General features: G+C 33.7%; 1 protein-coding gene across 1 annotated transcript; it reads left to right on the top strand.

Moving 5' to 3' along the window:
* The first annotated feature begins 6,391 nt into the window (after positions 1 to 6,391).
* Positions 6,392 to 15,719, top strand: LOC140984808 (kinesin-like protein KIN-UB). Its single transcript, XM_073452443.1, has 19 exons — positions 6,392 to 6,578; positions 7,506 to 7,600; positions 7,711 to 7,833; positions 8,266 to 8,451; positions 8,572 to 8,793; positions 8,946 to 9,096; positions 10,076 to 10,225; positions 10,499 to 10,587; positions 10,742 to 10,945; positions 11,496 to 11,594; positions 12,294 to 12,428; positions 12,862 to 12,993; positions 13,319 to 13,454; positions 13,534 to 13,626; positions 13,812 to 13,937; positions 14,115 to 14,240; positions 14,537 to 14,680; positions 15,184 to 15,312; positions 15,393 to 15,719. The coding sequence occupies exons 1-19, from the start codon at positions 6,440 to 6,442 to the stop codon at positions 15,551 to 15,553; spliced, it is 2,640 nt and encodes an 879-aa protein (XP_073308544.1). The 5' UTR covers positions 6,392 to 6,439; the 3' UTR covers positions 15,554 to 15,719.
* Positions 15,720 to 20,307: the final 4,588 nt, after the last annotated feature.

Raw genomic sequence — 20,307 nt, forward strand, 5'->3', positions numbered from 1 at the left:
TTGGAGATTTGATTGAAAATCAAACACATTTCCACACATACTTTCTATTTTGTCATTCTTTGTTGATTATGTTTCCTCTATGCCACTTGAAGATTTACACCATCCAAACTTATCAACGTTCACTGTGTTATATTTTGTTTAATGTATGTTTCTTCTTCAAATTCATCATTCAAGAATGCAATTAATTTGAAAGGCCATGGGGCTGAAAGATCCCATTTTGGAGCCATCTCTCTGGTCAAAATTCCTCGGCGTCGTCTCCCCAGATATAGGGCATTCGTCCCATTGCATAAGCCATGTTATATGCACCATCTCCCCTTTTAAGCCAACACCCATCAGGAAGAGTATCGTCTGTTTCCCCACACTTTCCATCCTTCATGTTCAACGTGGTCTTAATTTGTTAGATAAATTAAAATAACAACAATTTACTTCTTAAAAGGTTGCTGAAAGCTTACCACGGTTACCGCAGGGTACAGCCTCAAGGTGTCGGTCGATGTTGCGTGAAGGTAATGCATTTCCTCAGGTGCTTAAACTTTGTATAAAAGTTTTATTATACAAGCGTTCCGCAACCGTTTCGTAACATAACATTGGAACTGGAACGGTAGTTGCCGTTCCAAGCATCGCAACCGTTCCAGCGAACCATGTATAAAACCATCGATGCTAGAGTCATTGTTTGGCGTACCGACGATTCTACTCAATTCTTGTACAATTTTACTGGTGGATTCTTGCGATCATGAAATTCAGAATTATGTAAATGAACCAAGAAAGGGTGTTTGCAGTGCTGTCTTTACCAGCGATCATGAAATTCAGAATTATGTCCCTCAAGTATTCATCTGTCACCGTGTCCGGCTCCTTGCTTCCAACCAGAAACCTTGACAGTACGTCTTCTTTATCAGTATTCTACATACATGGATAGCCCAAAATTGATTTAAATTTTTATTGAATCTTTCATAAGTTCGATTTGATTGTATATTAACTTGAAAGCAAAGGGCAGAGTATCATGAGAATATAATACTTGATACCCACACAAGGTCGTTGGCCTCCATTTGTTCCTTCTTGATTTTGGTAACCCTGTCCACAAAATTATGAATAAATTTGATAATTTTCTTGAGAGTCCCTTCTCCGCCTATATTAAATTTCATTTCCCTCATTATTTGATCCTTGGAGGCAGTTTAAGTCAATTCCAAAGCCAACTTTGAATATGGAGTCAAGTGCACACCTCATGAACAGAGCCTGCAAACGCAAATAAATGATTGTGTTGTATATTTCCAATTTTGGATTCATCTTTGCGGATTTGCGTTGGTTAAGTTCATCTAGTCTTGATTTCAGTTAAGCTTGATTCAGGTGAGCATGATTTCAGCTAGGCTTCATCTCCGCTGGGTTTGATTTCAGCTAGACTGATTTAGACCCACTAAATTCTGTAGAGCTCTGTTGAGTTTAGCTTTGCTGATTTCAACTTTCTTAACTATATTTCTTGATTCACTGATTGGGTAAAGTGATAAAAATATAAAATTGTAACATTTCAATTAAATTTTCAGAAAATCAACAATCACTCGATTTCGAGCTTTCATGAGATAGATGTGCTTGAAATACGATACTTTATACAAGCGGTAACTTGTTTTTCGTTCAGTAGAGAACTTACAATTCCATCACGGTTTTTCTCCTGATTAAACTTTGATTCAGACTTCAACTTGTGAAGATGATTTGTAGATCATCGTCTTAGCTTTGTATTACATTTTGAATTGTTCCATTTCGATGATCAAGTTGTTCTGGATGGCAAAATATCATAACTGATTATGTCAAGCTGATTCCTGCTTCAATTACATTAAGCTTGATCTTGCGACCATCGGCTTGTCTAGATAACATTCGAATAAGCATAACTGATTATAAATATGACTTGTATAAATTAGTGTTTTTTGTTTAGCCGTTTTGGTTGTTGTCCGTTTGCATCGTTGAGCTATAAAATATCATCAAAACACTTTAGTTCGCCAGATTTTCAGTTTGCCTAAATTTGAGTTATAGCTTCCAATTTGACATCTAGCAGTTATACACTTGAGTAAATATGTTAGAAATACAATAAAAAGTTTTGTTATCATCAAAATCAAAATTTCTAGCATTTTTATAACCTAAGAATAAAAATATTTTCAGCGTGTGGCGAATGACAATATACTTCATGTATATAGTTATATAATTGTGTTTTTAGTATTTAAGAATTCGGAAAATAATTTATAAAATCATAATATGACATTAGTTTTCGAGTAATTTATAAGCAAATTAAGAATAATGTTTTCCAAGGAATATAAGAACGACTTTGATTAAAAATAAAAAAGAGAATGATTGCAAACAATACGGAAAAATTATACACAACTTAAATATATGATTATGTTTTAGAAATTAGAGCGGGGAATTTAATCCAAAAATGGTTGCGTTTTCTTGTATTTTTTTTTTGGATTTGTTAGCTTGGTAAGTATTATTTTCTCTAAAATATTACTTAATTCTATCTATATACATGTAAACATTTATAAATTTATAATATTAGTAACATAAAATTTTATTAATTTAGAGAGGTATTAAATAATCGATAAATAATAATTTATTATCTTAAACAATACATTTCTCATTATGCGAACATAAATTTAAGAAGAAATACCATTTTGATCTTGTATATTTGTCTTTACGATTTTGGTTCATTAAGTGGTCAAATTTCATTTTTAGTCCTTTTTTTGTTTTGTATGTATAACTTTTAGTCTTTTTTCCACTCACGTGGTGTTGATTTTGATATCAATACGGTGCTGACATGTACAATGATCAACATTTTCAATAAAAAATAATAAAATTATAAAAAAATTTAGAAGATAAATAGACTAAAATTGAAATTTGAAAACACATAAAACTAAAATCACAAAGAAGTAAACATACATCACAGAAAATGCAATTTTCTCTTAAATATAATTATATAAAAATCATAGTGTTTTACTAATGTCTATACCTTGTTTATTTATTTAATAGAAAAAATAAAATACATTGTACATATATATTTATCAAAATAAACCGGTGATATTTATTTTCTTTAATAATTAAATAATATTATTGATTTTTCAATTAAAAGTCACCATATACACAAATAACGATATAAATTTAATTTTCAAGATTCAAACTTTAAGAAAAAACAATAAAAATCATATTTTACTAAATTGTTTTAGTTATGTTTGTATTTTTAGAGAATTATTAATTTTTAATATTGACAAATATGTATTTATAAAAAAAATCTGAAAAATTATTATCTTCTTAACTTATCGAAATTATTAATTTAACAAAATGACACCCAAACCGAGACTTAAAAAATATTATTCTATAAAGAGTATTAATTTATTGAGTATTAGTTTACAAAAATTGAACTATATCATAAAATATAAGAATTTTTTTATAAGATGTCTAAGTTGGTGGAGTAAGATGGACAATTGATCAATGACCATCATGGTTTACATGTTATTGTGTTAATATGAAAATTTACCTAGTGTGCACAGAAAATACCGGTAGTGAGTTCCACGTGATAAAAAAAATGGGCAAACAAATTTTACATAAAATTTTTTTAATGTACTCTTCTTTAGTAAGTATTTTAATACGATAAAAAATTGTTAGAAAAAAATACGGGAAATTGGCCTTCAGTCCCCAGGCGTCGTTTTTTTGTGTTAAGTCTCTGGGTACTTTTTTAGTACCACACTTCCACATGAAGTGTACCACAATTTATATGATATAGTACCACAACTTTGTGGGTAGAGAGTGAACCCTTAAAAATGTTTTGATTGGGGATTTTTCACCAACTTCCCCTAGAAAATAACTCGTATATTTAATAACGTATATTTAATAAATGGAGATTAATTAGTAAATAAAAAATAACACTAAATATGAATTGTTCGTTTTATATTTTTTAGAATTGAGTGGCAGGGTGGTGTGTGAGGGCAATTGGTCTGGGAAACCCATGATTTGGGCGAATTGACTGACGTAAATTCTTTCGCCTTCCACCGACTCTACTCGACACATAAACCACTCCACTCCACTCCACTCCACCGCCGCTGCCTCATAGTTCCAAATATGGCCGCATTCCGCCATTTCCTCCTCGCCCTCTCCAATCTCCATCGTCGCTATCACAGTTCTCACCGCTGCCACCAACATTACCGAAATCCTCGAGGCTTACCCTGAATACAGCGAATTCAACGATCTGTTAAGCCAAACAAAAGTGGCCGACGAAATCAACAGCCGCGAACCCGTCACCGTCTTTTTTATACTTTGATTGATTGTGGCTGTGGTTATAAATTATAATTAAAGCGCGAATAACACGAGCATATTTAGATTTGGCAATTTATAATCCATTTATGATTTTTAAATATCTGCTTCTATTAGGAGACAATGACCAACTGCAATTCAATTACCATAAATTAAATTTATATTTTATTAATAAATTAGAAGGAGAGTTGTTTATAGGACCAGATCAATTCAGAATCGGTATGAATCCAGTTCAACCCGCAACGAGTTTAAGTGGTTCGGATTGAATTGAAAAATTGTATTTAATTGCTTAAAAGAGAATTCCGAATTATTTTAATAAGATCCCAATATTTTGAATGAAACCATTAAATAATCATTTTCAAATAATCGCAATAGCATAAACAAGCTTTTCATAAGCTTACATGATCATTTATTAGCAGTCTAAATGTAAAATCAAATCAATAAATTTGTGGAATTTAATTAATTGGGACATATCTATCTACTATACTGAAAGCACGAATAAGTTTGTGATGGCCAGTTTTAGTACGGTTGCAGGTCAAGAAAAATACACGTGGATTGCAATTCTTTCTCCAACACACCAAGACTTCGTGCTGTAACAAAATGTGCGGTTGTGTACGTTTACAGCATTCGGTTTCCTCTTTTATGCATAGATATTAATACTTTCTCTCACACACACTACACCTATAAACACACACGAATTCTTTCTCTTTCCCCGTAACTTTCTGCCAAAAAAACCTTCGACCATTTGGTATCCTTTGACCTTCGATTGTGACCGCACTGATGTTCGAAAAATTCAAATAAATATATGGTTGGAAAGATCTCGACGAGAGCTACGTTTTGGTACCCATATTGAAGTGTTTCTCGACACTTTTCGAAAACCCGCCGCTCCTTTCTCCGCTGAATCGCCGCCGTACGTCGCCGGAGTTCGGGAATTGATTGAGGCCTTTTGTTCTTTAGGTCCTAGGCTTCGTTTTGGTATATATATTGAGGTATAAATTATGATTTCAGAAATTATTTAAGGGTTGCCCTATTTNGGAGCTTAACATACTTGCTATGTTATAATTTATCAGTATACATCCTTTGCTAACTACATGTTCAATATATCAACCAAATTCAATAGAAAACAATCCTTATTGTACATGTATAGATTGTGGATTTAGGAAAAAGTTGAAGAACTAATAAGAATATTTTACTCCAATTATGTCCAATTTGAGACATGTTATTAAATTTATCTCATCTGAACACCAACTCAATTTTTTTCTTAATTATTTTCACTTTTATAAATTCTTTGTTTTTCCATATTTTTTATTTTGTTAAGCACAATGCCAACTTGAAATAGTAATCGTATGACTATGGATATGAAAGAAAATAAAAATTATTGTATTCATAACACTTATAGCTTTTAAAATTAAATTATTAAATAAAACTACACAAATATGAACACGTTATTCTAGAGACGTACAAATATATGTCATATGTTGGATTACAAACCTGGGTAGGACACCTCAAGAATTGAGGTGCCCATACCTAGTGAATATAGAAGAATTTTAAATTTGTTGTTAACCTGTCATTATTTATATCTTGGTCTTCTTCTAAAATTAAAATGTAAGGCCCAAAGCAGACATCTTCTCTGGGCCATCAACATTAAAGTGCAGCTGGGCCTGACCCACCAGAAAGACATGCCTAGATTCTCTCGCACTTCTTTTAAGGCAGTTTAAAGTTCCATCGTGGTGATAGTGGAAAGCCCATTTTCGTCAATTTAAGCATTCACTACCCCTACAGAATGGCCTTTTGGTCCTTTCGTCTCAAGGGTCTGTTTGAGATATTATTATTTTTTCCACTAAAAACTTTTGGGGATTACTATGAGTAAGACAGCATGTAGGTCAGCGTGATATTCTAGTAACCAAACAATCCCTTGTTCTGCACTGTCAGTTTCTCATGATGTAAACGACGACTTTCCGACCCCACTCTCCGTCGCAATTTTCCCTGTTCTTCCGGTTTGAATTTTATTTAAAAAAGCAGTGAAGTCAAAGTACCAAAAGCTCCCCGTCTTCTTACTAAATGCCCATCGTCACCCTTCCTGCCTTTATCTTCAATATATTTCTTTTTTATTCTATCAATTTTAACAGAGAGAAGAAGCAAACAATACGCGCACATGGCTACAGGCGGAGGTCACAGAAATGGTGCACACAAAGCGCCAAATCTTCGTAACTCGTCTTCTTTCAAATCGAAGCTTCCGCCGTCGAATGTACGCCGCAGCAGCCCTGCGACTCTCGGTGGCGGCGCCCCTTCCGGTGAGTTGCGTGGAGTTGGTTCATTTTAGCATGTCTGGAGATTGCTCGATCTGATGGTTTTGGTAGAAGGTGTAATGATTCCGGTGTTTGATTTATTGTACGAGCAATGTAGGTCAAAATGTAGTTTGACTTCATTTTTTTTAAGTTCTGTGAATTAGTCAGCGATCTTAGAGCTCGTGTTGAAGTGTGTCTTGTGCTATTAAAGTTGTTGTGAATTTTAATTTTAAATGCTGCTGTTAAAATAGGATTCTCGGGTTGATGGAGTGCTTGCTAGCGGATGAATAATGTTTTGTACGAGTAGACGTGCATATGCCTCTATGCGTACTCGCTTATGTACGGGTTTGGGATGTCTAAAATCCGTCGGTTTGTTTTTGAAGTGGATTCAGGAGAAGCCGAATTACATTTTTGGAATGCATAATGGATGTTTGATTTATTTATGGCGTGAGAATTACTAATATGTGATCAATAATAAAACATTTTAGCCTAATTGGTATCCCGAGATTCATAATTTGAACTGTGCTGTATTGTGCAAATTAACTACAGCTCAAATATGGCTTGAACTACAGTGATCAATTTGTGTTTTCTTCGAGAAATTTAAAAGATTCCATGCCACATTTCGTTGTTTGACTATGGTACATGTCATTTGTTGATATGTATAACGAACTGATCGACGAGGTTGGTCTGGAGCAAGAACAATAAACGATGACCATATTTCGTGTTTGGTTACATATTTTGTGAGGCTTTCCTTGGAAAAAACACTCATGGTTTCAGCTCAGTTGGTTAAGTCTTTCATTGATGTCAAATGAATCATATTGGTTAAGCTCTATTAGCAGTAGAACTGGCTGCATCAAGTCATTCAAATTCAAATCTTTCTTACCCCTATTAGATGAAAGAGTCTATTTGATGCAATTTATTGGAAAATTTCAGGAAGAGTGCGGGTAGCCGTAAGATTGAGGCCTAAAAATGCTGAGGAATTGGAAGCTGATGCAGATTTTGCTGATTGCATAGAGTTGCAACCTGAGGTTCTCAAATTAATTTAAATCTATTTGTTTAGATCTTTTACCTTGAGGGATAATATAACCTCATCTGTAAATATTTCGGTGTGATGCTATTTGTTTGCTTTTCGCCACAGCTTAAAAGATTGAAACTTAGGAAAAACAATTGGGATTCAGATACCTTTGAATTTGATGAGGTTTTCACTGAATTCGCATCACAGAAACGAGTCTACGAAGTTGTTGCTAAACCTGTTGTCGAGGTGAGTGATATAAAGTCATTTTACTTTCTAAATTTGGACATTTATATATGCCGATTTCCTTGCTGAAAGTCTCTTTTTTATCGCTAGATTTTGTGGCTGCAAAATTATGTTGAATTAATGTGTTTAGTGATTAAATCAGAAACTTTAGCTGTTATGATTAAATCAAAAACTTATACATAAATATGATTAAATTTATACTTTAGATTTTATGATTTAATTAATCATAACAATCTTTTTTCTGTCAGTTAAATAAATGATATTTATTCCTTCAAAGTTCAAATGGAAAGACACAAATTTAAGTTTATTCCTTATGTTTTACCTCAAAATAAATTTATCTGCAAGTGGAGCCACATGCAGAAGTAACAAGTAGTATAATATTATGCAGCTCACACCTGATTATCTGTTTTACTTATTTATTCCCCTGTTTTCCAGAGCGTTTTGGATGGTTACAATGGGACTGTGATGGCTTACGGTCAGACTGGCACGGGTAAAACTTATACACTTGGACGACTGGGTGACGAAGACACCTCAGCTCGGGGTATAATGGTTCGCTCTATGGAGGATTTATTGGAAAATATCTCTCCGGAGACTGATTCGATCTCAGTCTCATACTTGCAGGTTGCAAGCCGTGCAGGATTAAGTGATAATATTGCGAAAGAAATTTCATTTTTGTAGTATTTTACTAGAAAATATCTGGAATTTTAATGAATGATATTAAATAATTTCTGTTATTTGTAGATTTATATGGAGACCATTCAGGATCTACTAAACCCAGCAAATGATAATATTTCTATTGTTGAGGACCAAAAAACTGGGGATGTTTCTTTGCCTGGAGCAACTGTCATGGTGATCAGCGACCAGCTAAATTTTATGGAACTATTACGCTTGGGTGAAGACCATAGGTTTGCTGCCAATACTAAACTGAACACTGAATCTTCCCGTAGTCATGCCCTTCTCATGGTAAAAATGGAGATAATATAAAGTGCTTGTTGTTTACTATTTGCTTTAACTAGTTTCTGTGTCCTGACACGCACGTAAAAATTCTTTTTTATGCTATTCTTATGAAACTGTTTGTTAGGATCTGGTTCTACAACTAATGTTGCTTGGGACAGGTCCATGTGAAGAGATCTATATCGGACGGGGACAATGATTTTTCTCCGGAAAATCGCTCCAATTTGATTGGTAATTTGAGACCACCAATGCTACGAAAAAGCAAACTAATTGTTGTGGATCTTGCTGGTTCTGAACGTATTCACAAATCAGGTCCTTTTGAAACTCTGGACCTATGTATTGAAGAAGAAATTTTCATTTTTATAAAGTGATGGCTTTGTGCAAACTGTATAAGTTGTTTTTATTCAATTGCCTTTTTATTGTGCAGGAATAAAAGTAAATAAATAACTCAGTAGTTTCTTTTAAATGTCTTGCCATAAATAAAAATAAATGTAAAATAAAGTGAGCTTTTGTGATCGATATGATCCTTGATTTCAATCCCTCAACCCTGGGTGCTCCTTAGAGACTCCTTACTTTTATTTGAACAAAAATAATTTGTGTTCTGAGATGCTTTATATCAATTTTCTGTAATTTGTCCTGAACCATTTAGCTGTGCATCTATGTTCACATTTACTATTTTCTGTTAAGACTTTAGTTGCCAGTTTTTCTTTGATTGTTTTCCATTTTTCATTAATGAGAGGAGCAGAGAATGTTGGTGGGTTAACTGGAAACAGAAAAGGACTTGGACGTATTTGAAATTCAATTACGGATGCTTATTTATGAGAGCTGTATCCCATGCGTTTATCTTTCAGTATCTAAGACCTGGATTCTTTAGTGCTTAAAAGTGAGAAATTAGCTGTGGGATGAATCTTTAAATTTGTTTTAGTTCTAAGGAGAAGAAATTATGTTGTTGAATTAGTTAATCAATTCTTCTTATTCACTCAAGTTCATTGAGATGCTGTGTTCAGTTAATAGGAAAATACCTTTTAGTTTCTAACCTACTCGGTTGATCTATGTCTAGATTGTAGCCATTACTAAAACAAACAGACTCCAAAGTTGTTTTATTATTTACGATAGTCACTGATAAACTTATTTGATATATGATTCAAAGTGGGCTGTTTAGAGCCTCACTACACACTCGATTAGAGTTTTACTGGAGTATTCTTACTTTGACAGTTTAGATTAATTAATCTTGTTTGCTTTAAGTGGCTTCAATTTTTATTATCTCAGAGAATTTTAAATTTTTCTGAAGGAAGCGAGGGACACATGTTGGAAGAAGCGAAATCAATAAATCTTTCACTCAGTGCTTTAGGGAAATGTATAAATGCCCTGGCAGAAAATAGTTCTCATGTCCCAGTTCGGGATTCAAAACTTACGAGGCTGCTTAAAGATTCATTTGGAGGTGAGATTTTCTTTCTGTGTTAATTTTCTAGCTTCTGTCTGATGCTTTATTTCAACAAAATTCTGTCTAATCTATAATTTAATTAAGTTTGTTAATTCTAAAACTTTTACCCAGGTTTCCTTTAGTCAGCACAGTTTTCAAGAGTTGATGCTTGATACTTTTATGTTACAATTAAGGGTTTTGGTTGGTTTATTATAAAATACAAAGATCACATTTGTTGGTTTATGATGTCGAAGCCATGTGCAACTTAATTGCATTCCTGTTATGCTGCAGGCACATCAAGAACTTCATTAATTGTCACAGTCGGCCCATCTCCACGTCATCGAGGAGAAACTTCAAGCACCATATTATTTGGACAAAGGGTGAGTTGTAAATATCAGAATTTTAGATTTGAGGCCCTAAGAACTGAGTAAAGAGTCAAGTTCTCGCTTCTAATTTGTTATTTAGGACGGAAATTGTTTCTTTGCTGTATATGTTTGGGTCCATATTGTTTGTTAAATTTGATTTTATTTGCAGGCAATGAAGGTGGAAAATATGCTGAAAATCAAGGAAGAATTCGACTACAAGAGTTTGTCCAAAAGACTAGAGATGGAAATTGATAAACTCATTGCTGAAAATGAAAGACAACAAAAAGTTTATGAAAATGAAACCGAGAGAATTAGGTTAGAAGCACAGAAACGTGTTGCGGAGGCGGAAAGGAATTATGTGGAAGTTCTAGAGGTATTTGTGCGTGCAAATTCCTCTCAGCATCTGTAATGGAGTATATTGTCTTCTTAATTGCAAAACCATGGGTCAACTTTTCAGTAAGAGTTGCCAGAAATATATTAAAAAAATTTGAAACTGTTGCTGTCATATCACTGTTATAACCTTATAAGTTTATAGCTCAATCTTAGAAAATCGAAGATACATTAGGTATAATTCGGTACTATAAACCTTTGTACATGGTTAAATAAGAGATTGTTTCCTTCGCTACACAATTTGCCAATTACTAAGTTGTTCTACCGTTGGTCTAATATCTCATGATACTGTTGTCTGGCCAACACTACGTGGCAACAATATTTGGAGACAAATGAGGTGCTAGAAAATCTCTGCACAAAGTCGATTAAAATGTGGGGGATAAGATGAGGTTTGAAATTTGAATAAAAATGTTACATGCTTGTAAATGTTTGATTCAAATTGTATTCACTTTATTGTTTCCTATCCGAAAAAATAAATTATATTCACTTTTATATCCGAGTTCCTGATTGATCCTTTTTTGCTGGCATATTAGGAGGAGAAAATGAAATGCCAGATGCATTATATGGAGTCAATTAAGATGCTTGAGGAAAAGTGGGCTGTCAATCAACAAAAGCAAAGCATCAATGGAGAGGTAGTAGCTTTCTCGTTCTCTTCAATTATAAACAGCTAGATAAATTTGTATCGAGGAGTTTTCTTATTCAAATGATGGGTAAAAGGAAAGGGGAAGTCACAGGGAGAAGACAATCGCCTTTGCATTTGTGCCTTTGTTTGTGCAATGAAAAATGTCTATCTTCAGCATCTTTTTATGTGAAATGGGAATACAATGAAATGAAAAAAAGGGATTCAAGTTGGAAGTTAATGCCATAATGCTCCAGGGTTGAGATCTTTTAGGCAGTTGAAAGTGTTTTTTAATTAAGATTTTTGGTTAGATAGTAAATTTAATCAGCTCTTATGGAATGTAATGAAAAATTCTTTGAAAATAGATCAATTTTGCAGCCAGGAGCAAAGCATGTAGACAAAGTATTAACCCGATAGAAGAATTAAAACTATAAGAGGCTCAATATCAATCGCTTTTGAGAGGTGGTCTGGGGTTGTGGACTGGGCACAAGAAATAAAAGGGTTATCTTGAGTTGGAAGTAGTTAACGGAATAGTATTTTATCCTGTATCAATTCTACATGTAGGTGCACCTGAAATTCACTGTAGACCCTTTTCAATTCATTTTTTGTCACTTGAAACCCTCGAATTATTAGAAGAAAAATGTGAAAACGAGCTACTCTTTGAGACTTTTCGCCTCGTATTGCTATGGAAATTGAAAATTGCTTTTTGCAGAATCACACAGGTGCTAGTAACGAAGAAGTTGCTGAGCTAAAATCCTTGCTGCAAAATGAAAATCGGCTCCTTAAGACAGCTGAAGAAGAAATTCAGAATTTAAAAAATCAACTACTGAAATTTTCTAAGGTGGAGGTAATGGTCTGAGCTAAAAATGGACTTTTAGGGACTCTGGTACAAGGTTTTAATTCATTGGATCATGGATTAAAACTTCAAATTCGAAGTAGGTTTTGAGTAATGAGAGAATATTAAGTTTTTCCAAAAACGCTTTGAAAATGTCCCTGATATCTTGAAACCTTGGTTATATAATCTTGCAAATTTTAATAAAGAAGTGAAAAGTGCAAAAGCAAGGAAACAAGTTAGACTGTACTTTTCTCTTAGTGAAAACCGTGGGAACAGAGTTGATTTTTTTCGGGAACGTTTAAAAATTGACTACGCTTAAATTTCATTTCCATTTGCTCAAAATACGAGAACTACAGCTGTTGAGATGGATGGATATTTTCTGAAATTTTAATTCTGGACTCAGATCTATATTTGAATTGTACGTATAACACATTTATATTTGCAGTTGATGGGAAACACAGATGCTTCGAGTTTTCAGCAAGTACTGGAAGGGGAGTGCCGTAAGAAAAAGAAATTGGAAGAAGAAGTGAGACTTTTACGAAGTCAATCGGCACAGCTGACCATCGAGGCTAATCAGGTATGTTTTCATTGTCTATATGCTTTTCATTTGAATGGTAGTTATATAAATTTTTTAAAATCACATTTGTCCTCTTTTTGCTATGTATCTCGAGTTCTTTTGGCTTCTAAAATTTGACATTGCTATGATTGAGTATCCTATGTTGTTTTCTCTAATGAAACGAATGATAGGCACTTGGCCAGATCAATCTACAGATGAATTTAATTGGCCGAACATATTATGTTTCACTAGAATGTAATCATTTGTAGAGTTTTCTCAGATGTTCCCAAGTTTAACACAGACGTTTCTATGATTTGATTTGTATTTGTTTGTGGTATATTTGTAGCCTAGAGGCTCTCTCAACAGAGGAAACTCTGCAAACCCTCTTCTTGGTTTAAATTCTCTTTCTCCACTTAATCATCTGCGTTCTAGAGATGGTAGTGACGGAGAAAGAGCATCAATTACAAACCTTCATGAACAAGGTACTTTTTTTTGTTTTATTTTATTTCATTTCATTTCAGTTTCTTTGAGACTTCACATTCCAAAATTTTAATCTGACAGTTGGATTGCAAAAGATATTGTCATTGCTTGAGTCGGACGATGCAAGTGTCCGGATTCATGCTGTCAAAGTAGTGGCCAATTTAGCTGCCGAAGGTGCTTCACTTTCCTCACATTTCTTTGTATGATGCAACACATTAGTTGAACACCATATATTTTGCATTTCCCTATCCCTGTTAGATTTTGACATACTTGGGTAATTATGTGGTTGGTGTTCTGTGAACCTGATGTTTCACATGTTAGTGTGAGACACTTAAGCTTGTCTTCCGTGTAAGTTACAGAAGCAAACCAAGAAAAGATAGTTGAAGCTGGTGGTCTCACTTCATTGTTGATGCTCCTTAGAAGCTACGAGGATGAAACTGTTCGTAGAATTGCTGCTGGTGCTATTGCTAACCTGGCTATGAATGGTAACTTCTTTCAGTTTGCGGTCTTTATATATCTAGTTTGTTATTTTGTGAACAACATATATTTTTTAAATAGTAGATTGTCCTTAATGGTATCCTATTAATTAATCAGTGCCATGTTCTATTCTTCTCCAATCAATTGACATTCCCTTTATAAATTATGCTTGTTTGCTGTCTCAGAGGCTAATCAGGAACTCATAATGGCCCAAGCCGGAATCTCTTTGTTAGCGATGACAGCCACCGATGCCGAAGATTCACAGACCCTGAGAATGGTTGCTGGAGCCATAGCTAATTTATGCGGCAATGGTATATGATTATTTGCTTTTGCACTTAGCTCTCCTCCCTTGTATCCCATCGGTATGGATACCAGGCAACTGTTTTAACTTTAAAAAACAAGGGTATCCAGTTGTAGATAGCGCAAGAGAATCCTTTAATTATCAGAAAAGCATTACCGACGTTTTGCGAGGTGCAATTTAGAACCTCTCTTGGACGGGATCTCGCTTTAAGTGGTTATGGGTTTAGTCCCGATGAAAATATCCGTTCTATTTTTTTAATTTAAAAAACTCTATTAGTAAGAAGTTCGTGTATCCCTGACTTTGCAGATAAACTACAAACGAAGCTGAGGTCCGAAGGTGGGATAAAGGCTCTATTAGCAATGGTCAGATGTAGGCATCCGGATGTACTCTCTCAAGTTGCCCGTGGTATTGCTAATTTTGCAAAATGTGAATCGAGAGCTTCTACACAGGGTAAGTACATGTTTATTGTTAAAACAAGTTTTAAAATTTTTTATAAATTTTTTGTAAAAACACTTTATAAAAACGTTTTATAAGTCTTTGTCACGAAATCACAGCCTCTAGAAAATAGGGTTATAACAATATGACATCCAGATCTTAAATGCGTGGACGTAAGAAAATATGTTGGTTCTGCCCAAGAAAGATTTTTCCAATAAGCATTAAGCACATGTTACACCACCATCACACGTAGTTCAGGCCTTCTAGGACAAGCAGAAACAACTCGTCCGGCACCATTTGAACATGGGTTTGGTTCTCCGCTTTGTTCTAAATCTACAGAGCTGGACTACTTAAGCGATAAAAATAAGAAAATAAATAAATAAAACTGGTGAGGAGGATGGTTGTTGATCCCACTGACCTGTGGTGACATCGCTTTTGTGTTAACATAAATTATGAATATGTTGTATGATGATGAACAATTATATGCAATTGTTTGAGATACACAACACTGATGTCAGGAACAAGAACCGGACGTTCTTTACTAATAGAGGATGGAGCATTGCCTTGGATTGTACAGAATGCAAACAATGAAGTGTCACTGATAAGACGCCACGTTGAACTGGCGCTGTGCCACTTGGCACAACACGGTAATAGTCTAACGAATGAGAAACCCAATTTTATGATCGCTCATTTTGATGGAAATACTGATTTTTTTACTACCCACCAGAGGTTAATGCAAAAGACATGATCAGTGGAGGAGCCCTTTGGGAGCTTGTTCGAATTTCACGCGACTGTTCTCGGGAGGACATTCGGGCTCTGGCTCGTCGAACTTTGGCATCAAGTTCCACGTTCCAATCTGAAATGCGTCGCTTGCGGATCGAGGTGTAAATTCTAACTTCGTATAAGCTTTTATTCACCGGCTTTTGCTTTTTCTAATCAGCTTCACCTGTATAGAGTCATCATTTTGGGACACTCAAGTGACCATGTTTCTGTTGCTTCAGTATCAATTTTGTATTTAGTTTCATTGTAAATAACAAGAGAATGTTTAATGATAGCAATTCTTGTTCTATTATGATATTGTAACAGAATTTAATGTAGTCACCTCTAAGTTGTAGCTGAGGCGATTCAATATATTTGAAAGAGACAACCTATGCTTTAGAAATCTGAAAAATTTTCATTTCAGTAGAGATACTCATTACTGTTCCCCAAATTTGATCCTTCGAGATATCTCAATTAAAAATCGACTTTAAATTCAAAGCGACATATTCAACCCAACGGGAATAAATTTGATAGACGACAAAAAAGTATTGCGGTATGAGAATTTAAAATATTGACATCCAAAAACTACCTGCAGGTTGCCCTTTATTTGGTGACCCTAGGTATCAAAATTTAAAAGGACACCATTCGACTTAATTAGTAAATTGGAAATGAAATCACATCACAATTGAATCAGAAGATTTAAGTATGGGAATTGATGGTATAATTTTCTCCTGAGTATCACGTGGAGATGAAGAGTACTCTTTATTATCAAATTAAATGCTAAATAATTTGCATATTATGAAGCTTTTAAAGAAAGTCAAAAACTGAATAATGATACATAATTAAATCGTTGAGGTCCCAAAAACTAGAATAATTAATACTCAATCTGTCTCATATATTTAGGTTTGTGTGTGTTTTTACACAAATTAATAAAATTATTTGAAAAGAAATTTTTTCGAAAAATTTCTCACTTTACTCATTATTTAATTATAGTTTTAGTAATTAAATGAAGAGGTAGATTGATAAAAGAGTAGAGAAACACAATTAGATATGAAAACTGGAATATATATTTGAGAAAGACGAAAAAGAACTTCAACTCAAAATATATGAGATGGAGGGAGAGAAGGCTATATAATAGGAATGAAAACTACAATCTTAAAATAATTTCACGTCAAATTTTCTCATTAATATAGATAACTATCCCTACTTGTATTAATTTGTTGAATCCAAATCTTGAGCTAGCTGATGCATCATAATGCATGTGAAAGGGAAAAATAAAGGCAAGACATGCTGTGCTAGATTAGACACAATATAGTCTTAATGCAGTGAACCATGCACATTCCTGAATCTAGACAGTACCCTACTCATCATTGATGACATTACCAGCTTGTAGGCCCTTCTAATTGAACACACCCAAAAAACACACATAAATATACATACATACAAATCTGTATGTATTTTATAGGCAGAGAGTGACAGTGGGAAGAACTTTTAACGTTACTCGAGATGTTTTTATATATTACGCATGCATAATGAATTCCATGTAGAGCATTTAATCAACTTTTTTGTTGGGCTGTTCGATTCTGGCACATATATTAGAATCGTTTTGGATATACAATAAAGAGAGATTTTGTGATGTGAGCCACGAAGAATTAGAGGAACCAAACTCAACTTCGACACTTTAGTTAGGAGAACTTCTTTTTAGTACTCTTATTTTTTGGGGTGAACGTAGAGAAAACAACAATCTGAAATATAGAATAGAAAAGGAAACGGTGCATGAAAACACTTGGGTTTGAGGCGTATTGAAAATATTTTTCTTTAAGGTTTTATTTGCTCTCACTCCTCAGAGTTTGCTAATTAATTTTATAAGCAAATTACTCTTAAGATAACAAACTCTTCGACACATTGAAATATTTCAAAGTATTTGCAAGATGATAATAACCCTTTGCTTTGAACTTTGTCTCTTAAGCAAATACCAGAATTACACCACATATGAACTATCCCAAATTTTTAATGTGCTCAATACTTAGCACTATTATGGCTTGTGCTCGATCTTTGGATTCATGAACATTTACAAGACTAAACCTTGGTCTTGTTAGAAACGACACCACTTTTTTATGTTCAATAGGTGAAGTTTCAAATTATGTCTCTAGCTATTGGAGATTTGAAGTTCATTAAGAGTACTATATACTCAACCTCAACCACATAGCCATTTACACCAAGCATCCTAGAAGGGATAATAACTATCTTGGTGTCAAATTGATCATATAACAGTGACTTGTTTTTATCCATTTAACTATAGAATAACAGTATAACTATTACATAGTTGGGTTACCATCACCGGTGATTATTTAAAAACGTTTCCGTCTAGCTCACTCAACTAGATGTTTCATTGACTATGTCTCTTGAAAGGCGTTTTGTCAAGGGATCTGCTATATTCTTGTTGGTCCTAACATAAACCACATTGACAACACCATCTGTTATCAATTTTTTTCACATACTCATGTCTCAAACTAGTATCTCTAGACTTTTCAGTATAGACTTTGTTATAAACTTATAAGCTCTAGATAATGTAGCTTCACTATCATCCAAAGATACATCACTTCCTGCAATTGTAAAATCCAACTTGTTGTGGATTTATTTTCTCCGACATTGGTTCTCCAACTGACATCCGAGTATCCTTTTAGTACTACAAGATAATTATTAAAATACAAAATTATATTGAATAAGTATGTGTACGTGTATTAAAGGGGAGATGACTTGTTTTCCTTTTCATTTTCCTAGCCCAACACGTAATCTCCCAAGAAAAATTGATCTAAAAAACAAAGAAAATTAATAAGTAAATAAAAATTCCTTCACCTTTGAGAAAGAAAGGACCGAACACTTCGAGAAAATAATTGAGAAGGGAAATCGAATGGTATTGTTGCTGTTGTTCTTTATATTGTATTATTATCCTTTCAGTTGTTTCATTTTCCCTCAGCCGTGACTAACCATGTGAGATGGAGTTTATTGTTGGGTTTTATTATTAATTATTTCTAAAGTTTTGGTTGATCATATGTTGATTGAGGTTTAGTAAATCGAGATCACGATTGACTTTAATTCACGTGAGACAACAGTAGCTATATTTTGTGAATTTTAATTCATTAGTTACATTCATTTTCGATCCAAATATAGAAAATCACTCACGTGTAAACATGTTTATTGAAAGTCGTGAAATGAAGGAATTGATGATGCTATGGGCTGAGTTTATTATTCCTGAGTTTGATTATATTGTGATTGGAAATAAATGAGTGGTGTATTTCTTAAAGCTAGTTAGTGATTGTATTGTCAGCCAGTGATGAATGTATTTGGTTTGACTTGTTATTGATGGACTAGCCAGTAGATGATATATCTGAATGGTTGTCGATGTTGGTCGGTGTATGATGTATCCGACCTTCGATTTGTGAATGTGATTAGTAATGACCAGTGAATGATGTATCTAGTTCAGATTTATTGATATTTACACAGTTGACTATGACTAATTATTTGTAATGATTGATTGAATAAAATGTGAAATTTGTAAATGATTTTATTTTAATAAGTCACTTGGTTTTCAATGAGTTGAGATAAAAATGATTGGATATTCTCAATAATATTGTTTACAGTTGATTAAATTTCTACATTTGGATGACTGTGAATGTATCGGACGTTAGTTCACCCTTTCGTGAGATTTGTTTTTTAGGTATAGTTCTAAAGTCTGTGTAAGGACCCGACGACTCAGCCGCCTGGGCTGGGGAGTAGGCGGCTGAGTCGTCGGTTCCTTACAGTCTGGGGCAGAGAATGTGGCTTATAATAAAAGGAGCAGTGTAGAGTCATTTTATATCTATTGGGTATATACCTTTAGACAATGATATAATGTCATGTGAATTGTTTGGTTGATAATATATATGGCTGAATAATGAGTGTTGGTTATTCTGGTTCCAAGAAATACAACATATTTATTTTTGCAATAGTGGGTCAGGATATGTTATAAGGTTTGTTGATATTTTAATGTCAAAATTTAGTTGAGATATAACTCAATTTTTGTTGGAATTTAAAAAGAAAATATGGCAACATTCAAGAAAATTTGAAATATGGTAATTGTAATCTGAATGTGAGATTAAATTTTCCAGACATAATGCTCGACCTGAATTTTCTAGTAATTTGAATATAGTATCATTTGAGGTATTAGCTTTTCAAAATTTTGAGTGATTGAATTCAAGATGCATCTTCTCAACATAATGAGATTGACACAATGAGTAACCCCCACTATTTTTTTATAACTTTTACACCTAAGATAGTATCTACCTCACCAAGATTTTTCATATTGAAATGTGAGATTAAATACTTCTTAATATCTTTTACCCCTTGAATATTTTGTTCCAAAGATAAGCAAGTCATCAACATATGAACATAAAATTACACTAGAATCACTTGTAAATTTTGAATATATGCATTTAATAACATTATTTTGTTTAAAATCATGAGGTAAAATAACAAAATCAAAATTCTCATGACAGTACACTTTTGGAGCTTGTTTTATTGACTAACTTACAAACATTCTTTTCATTTTCAAGTAATATAAACCCTTCACATTGGTCCATATATATATATATATTTCATTTAAATCGCCATTTTGTCTTAACATCCATTTGGTGTATATGCAACTTATAAATTGAAGTAATAACAAACAACACTCTTATGAATGTCAATCTAGTTATATGTGCATATGTGTTGAAATAGTTTATATCGCATATTTGATCAAAACTCTTAGCTACCAATCTATTCTTGAAGGTTTGTATTGATCCTTCGAAATTGTACTTTTTCCTTGACACCCATTTGTTACTTACAAGCGCGGACGCTCG

Source organism: Primulina huaijiensis, chromosome 9 (genome assembly GCF_012295235.1).
Source record: "Primulina huaijiensis isolate GDHJ02 chromosome 9, ASM1229523v2, whole genome shotgun sequence".
NCBI lineage: Eukaryota > Viridiplantae > Streptophyta > Magnoliopsida > Lamiales > Gesneriaceae > Primulina > Primulina huaijiensis.

What these genes read in the sequence shown, in the direction of transcription:
- LOC140984808 (XM_073452443.1), top strand. Translation starts at nt 6,440, where the DNA reads ATGGCTACAGGCGGAGGTCACAGAAATGGTGCACACAAAGCGCCAAAT. An exon ending in TCTCAGTCTCATACTTGCAG is followed by an intron (nt 8,452 to 8,571) that starts GTTGCAAGCCGT and finishes TGTTATTTGTAG; the next exon opens with ATTTATATGGAGACCATTCA. An exon ending in TACAAACCTTCATGAACAAG is followed by an intron (nt 13,455 to 13,533) that starts GTACTTTTTTTT and finishes TTAATCTGACAG; the next exon opens with TTGGATTGCAAAAGATATTG.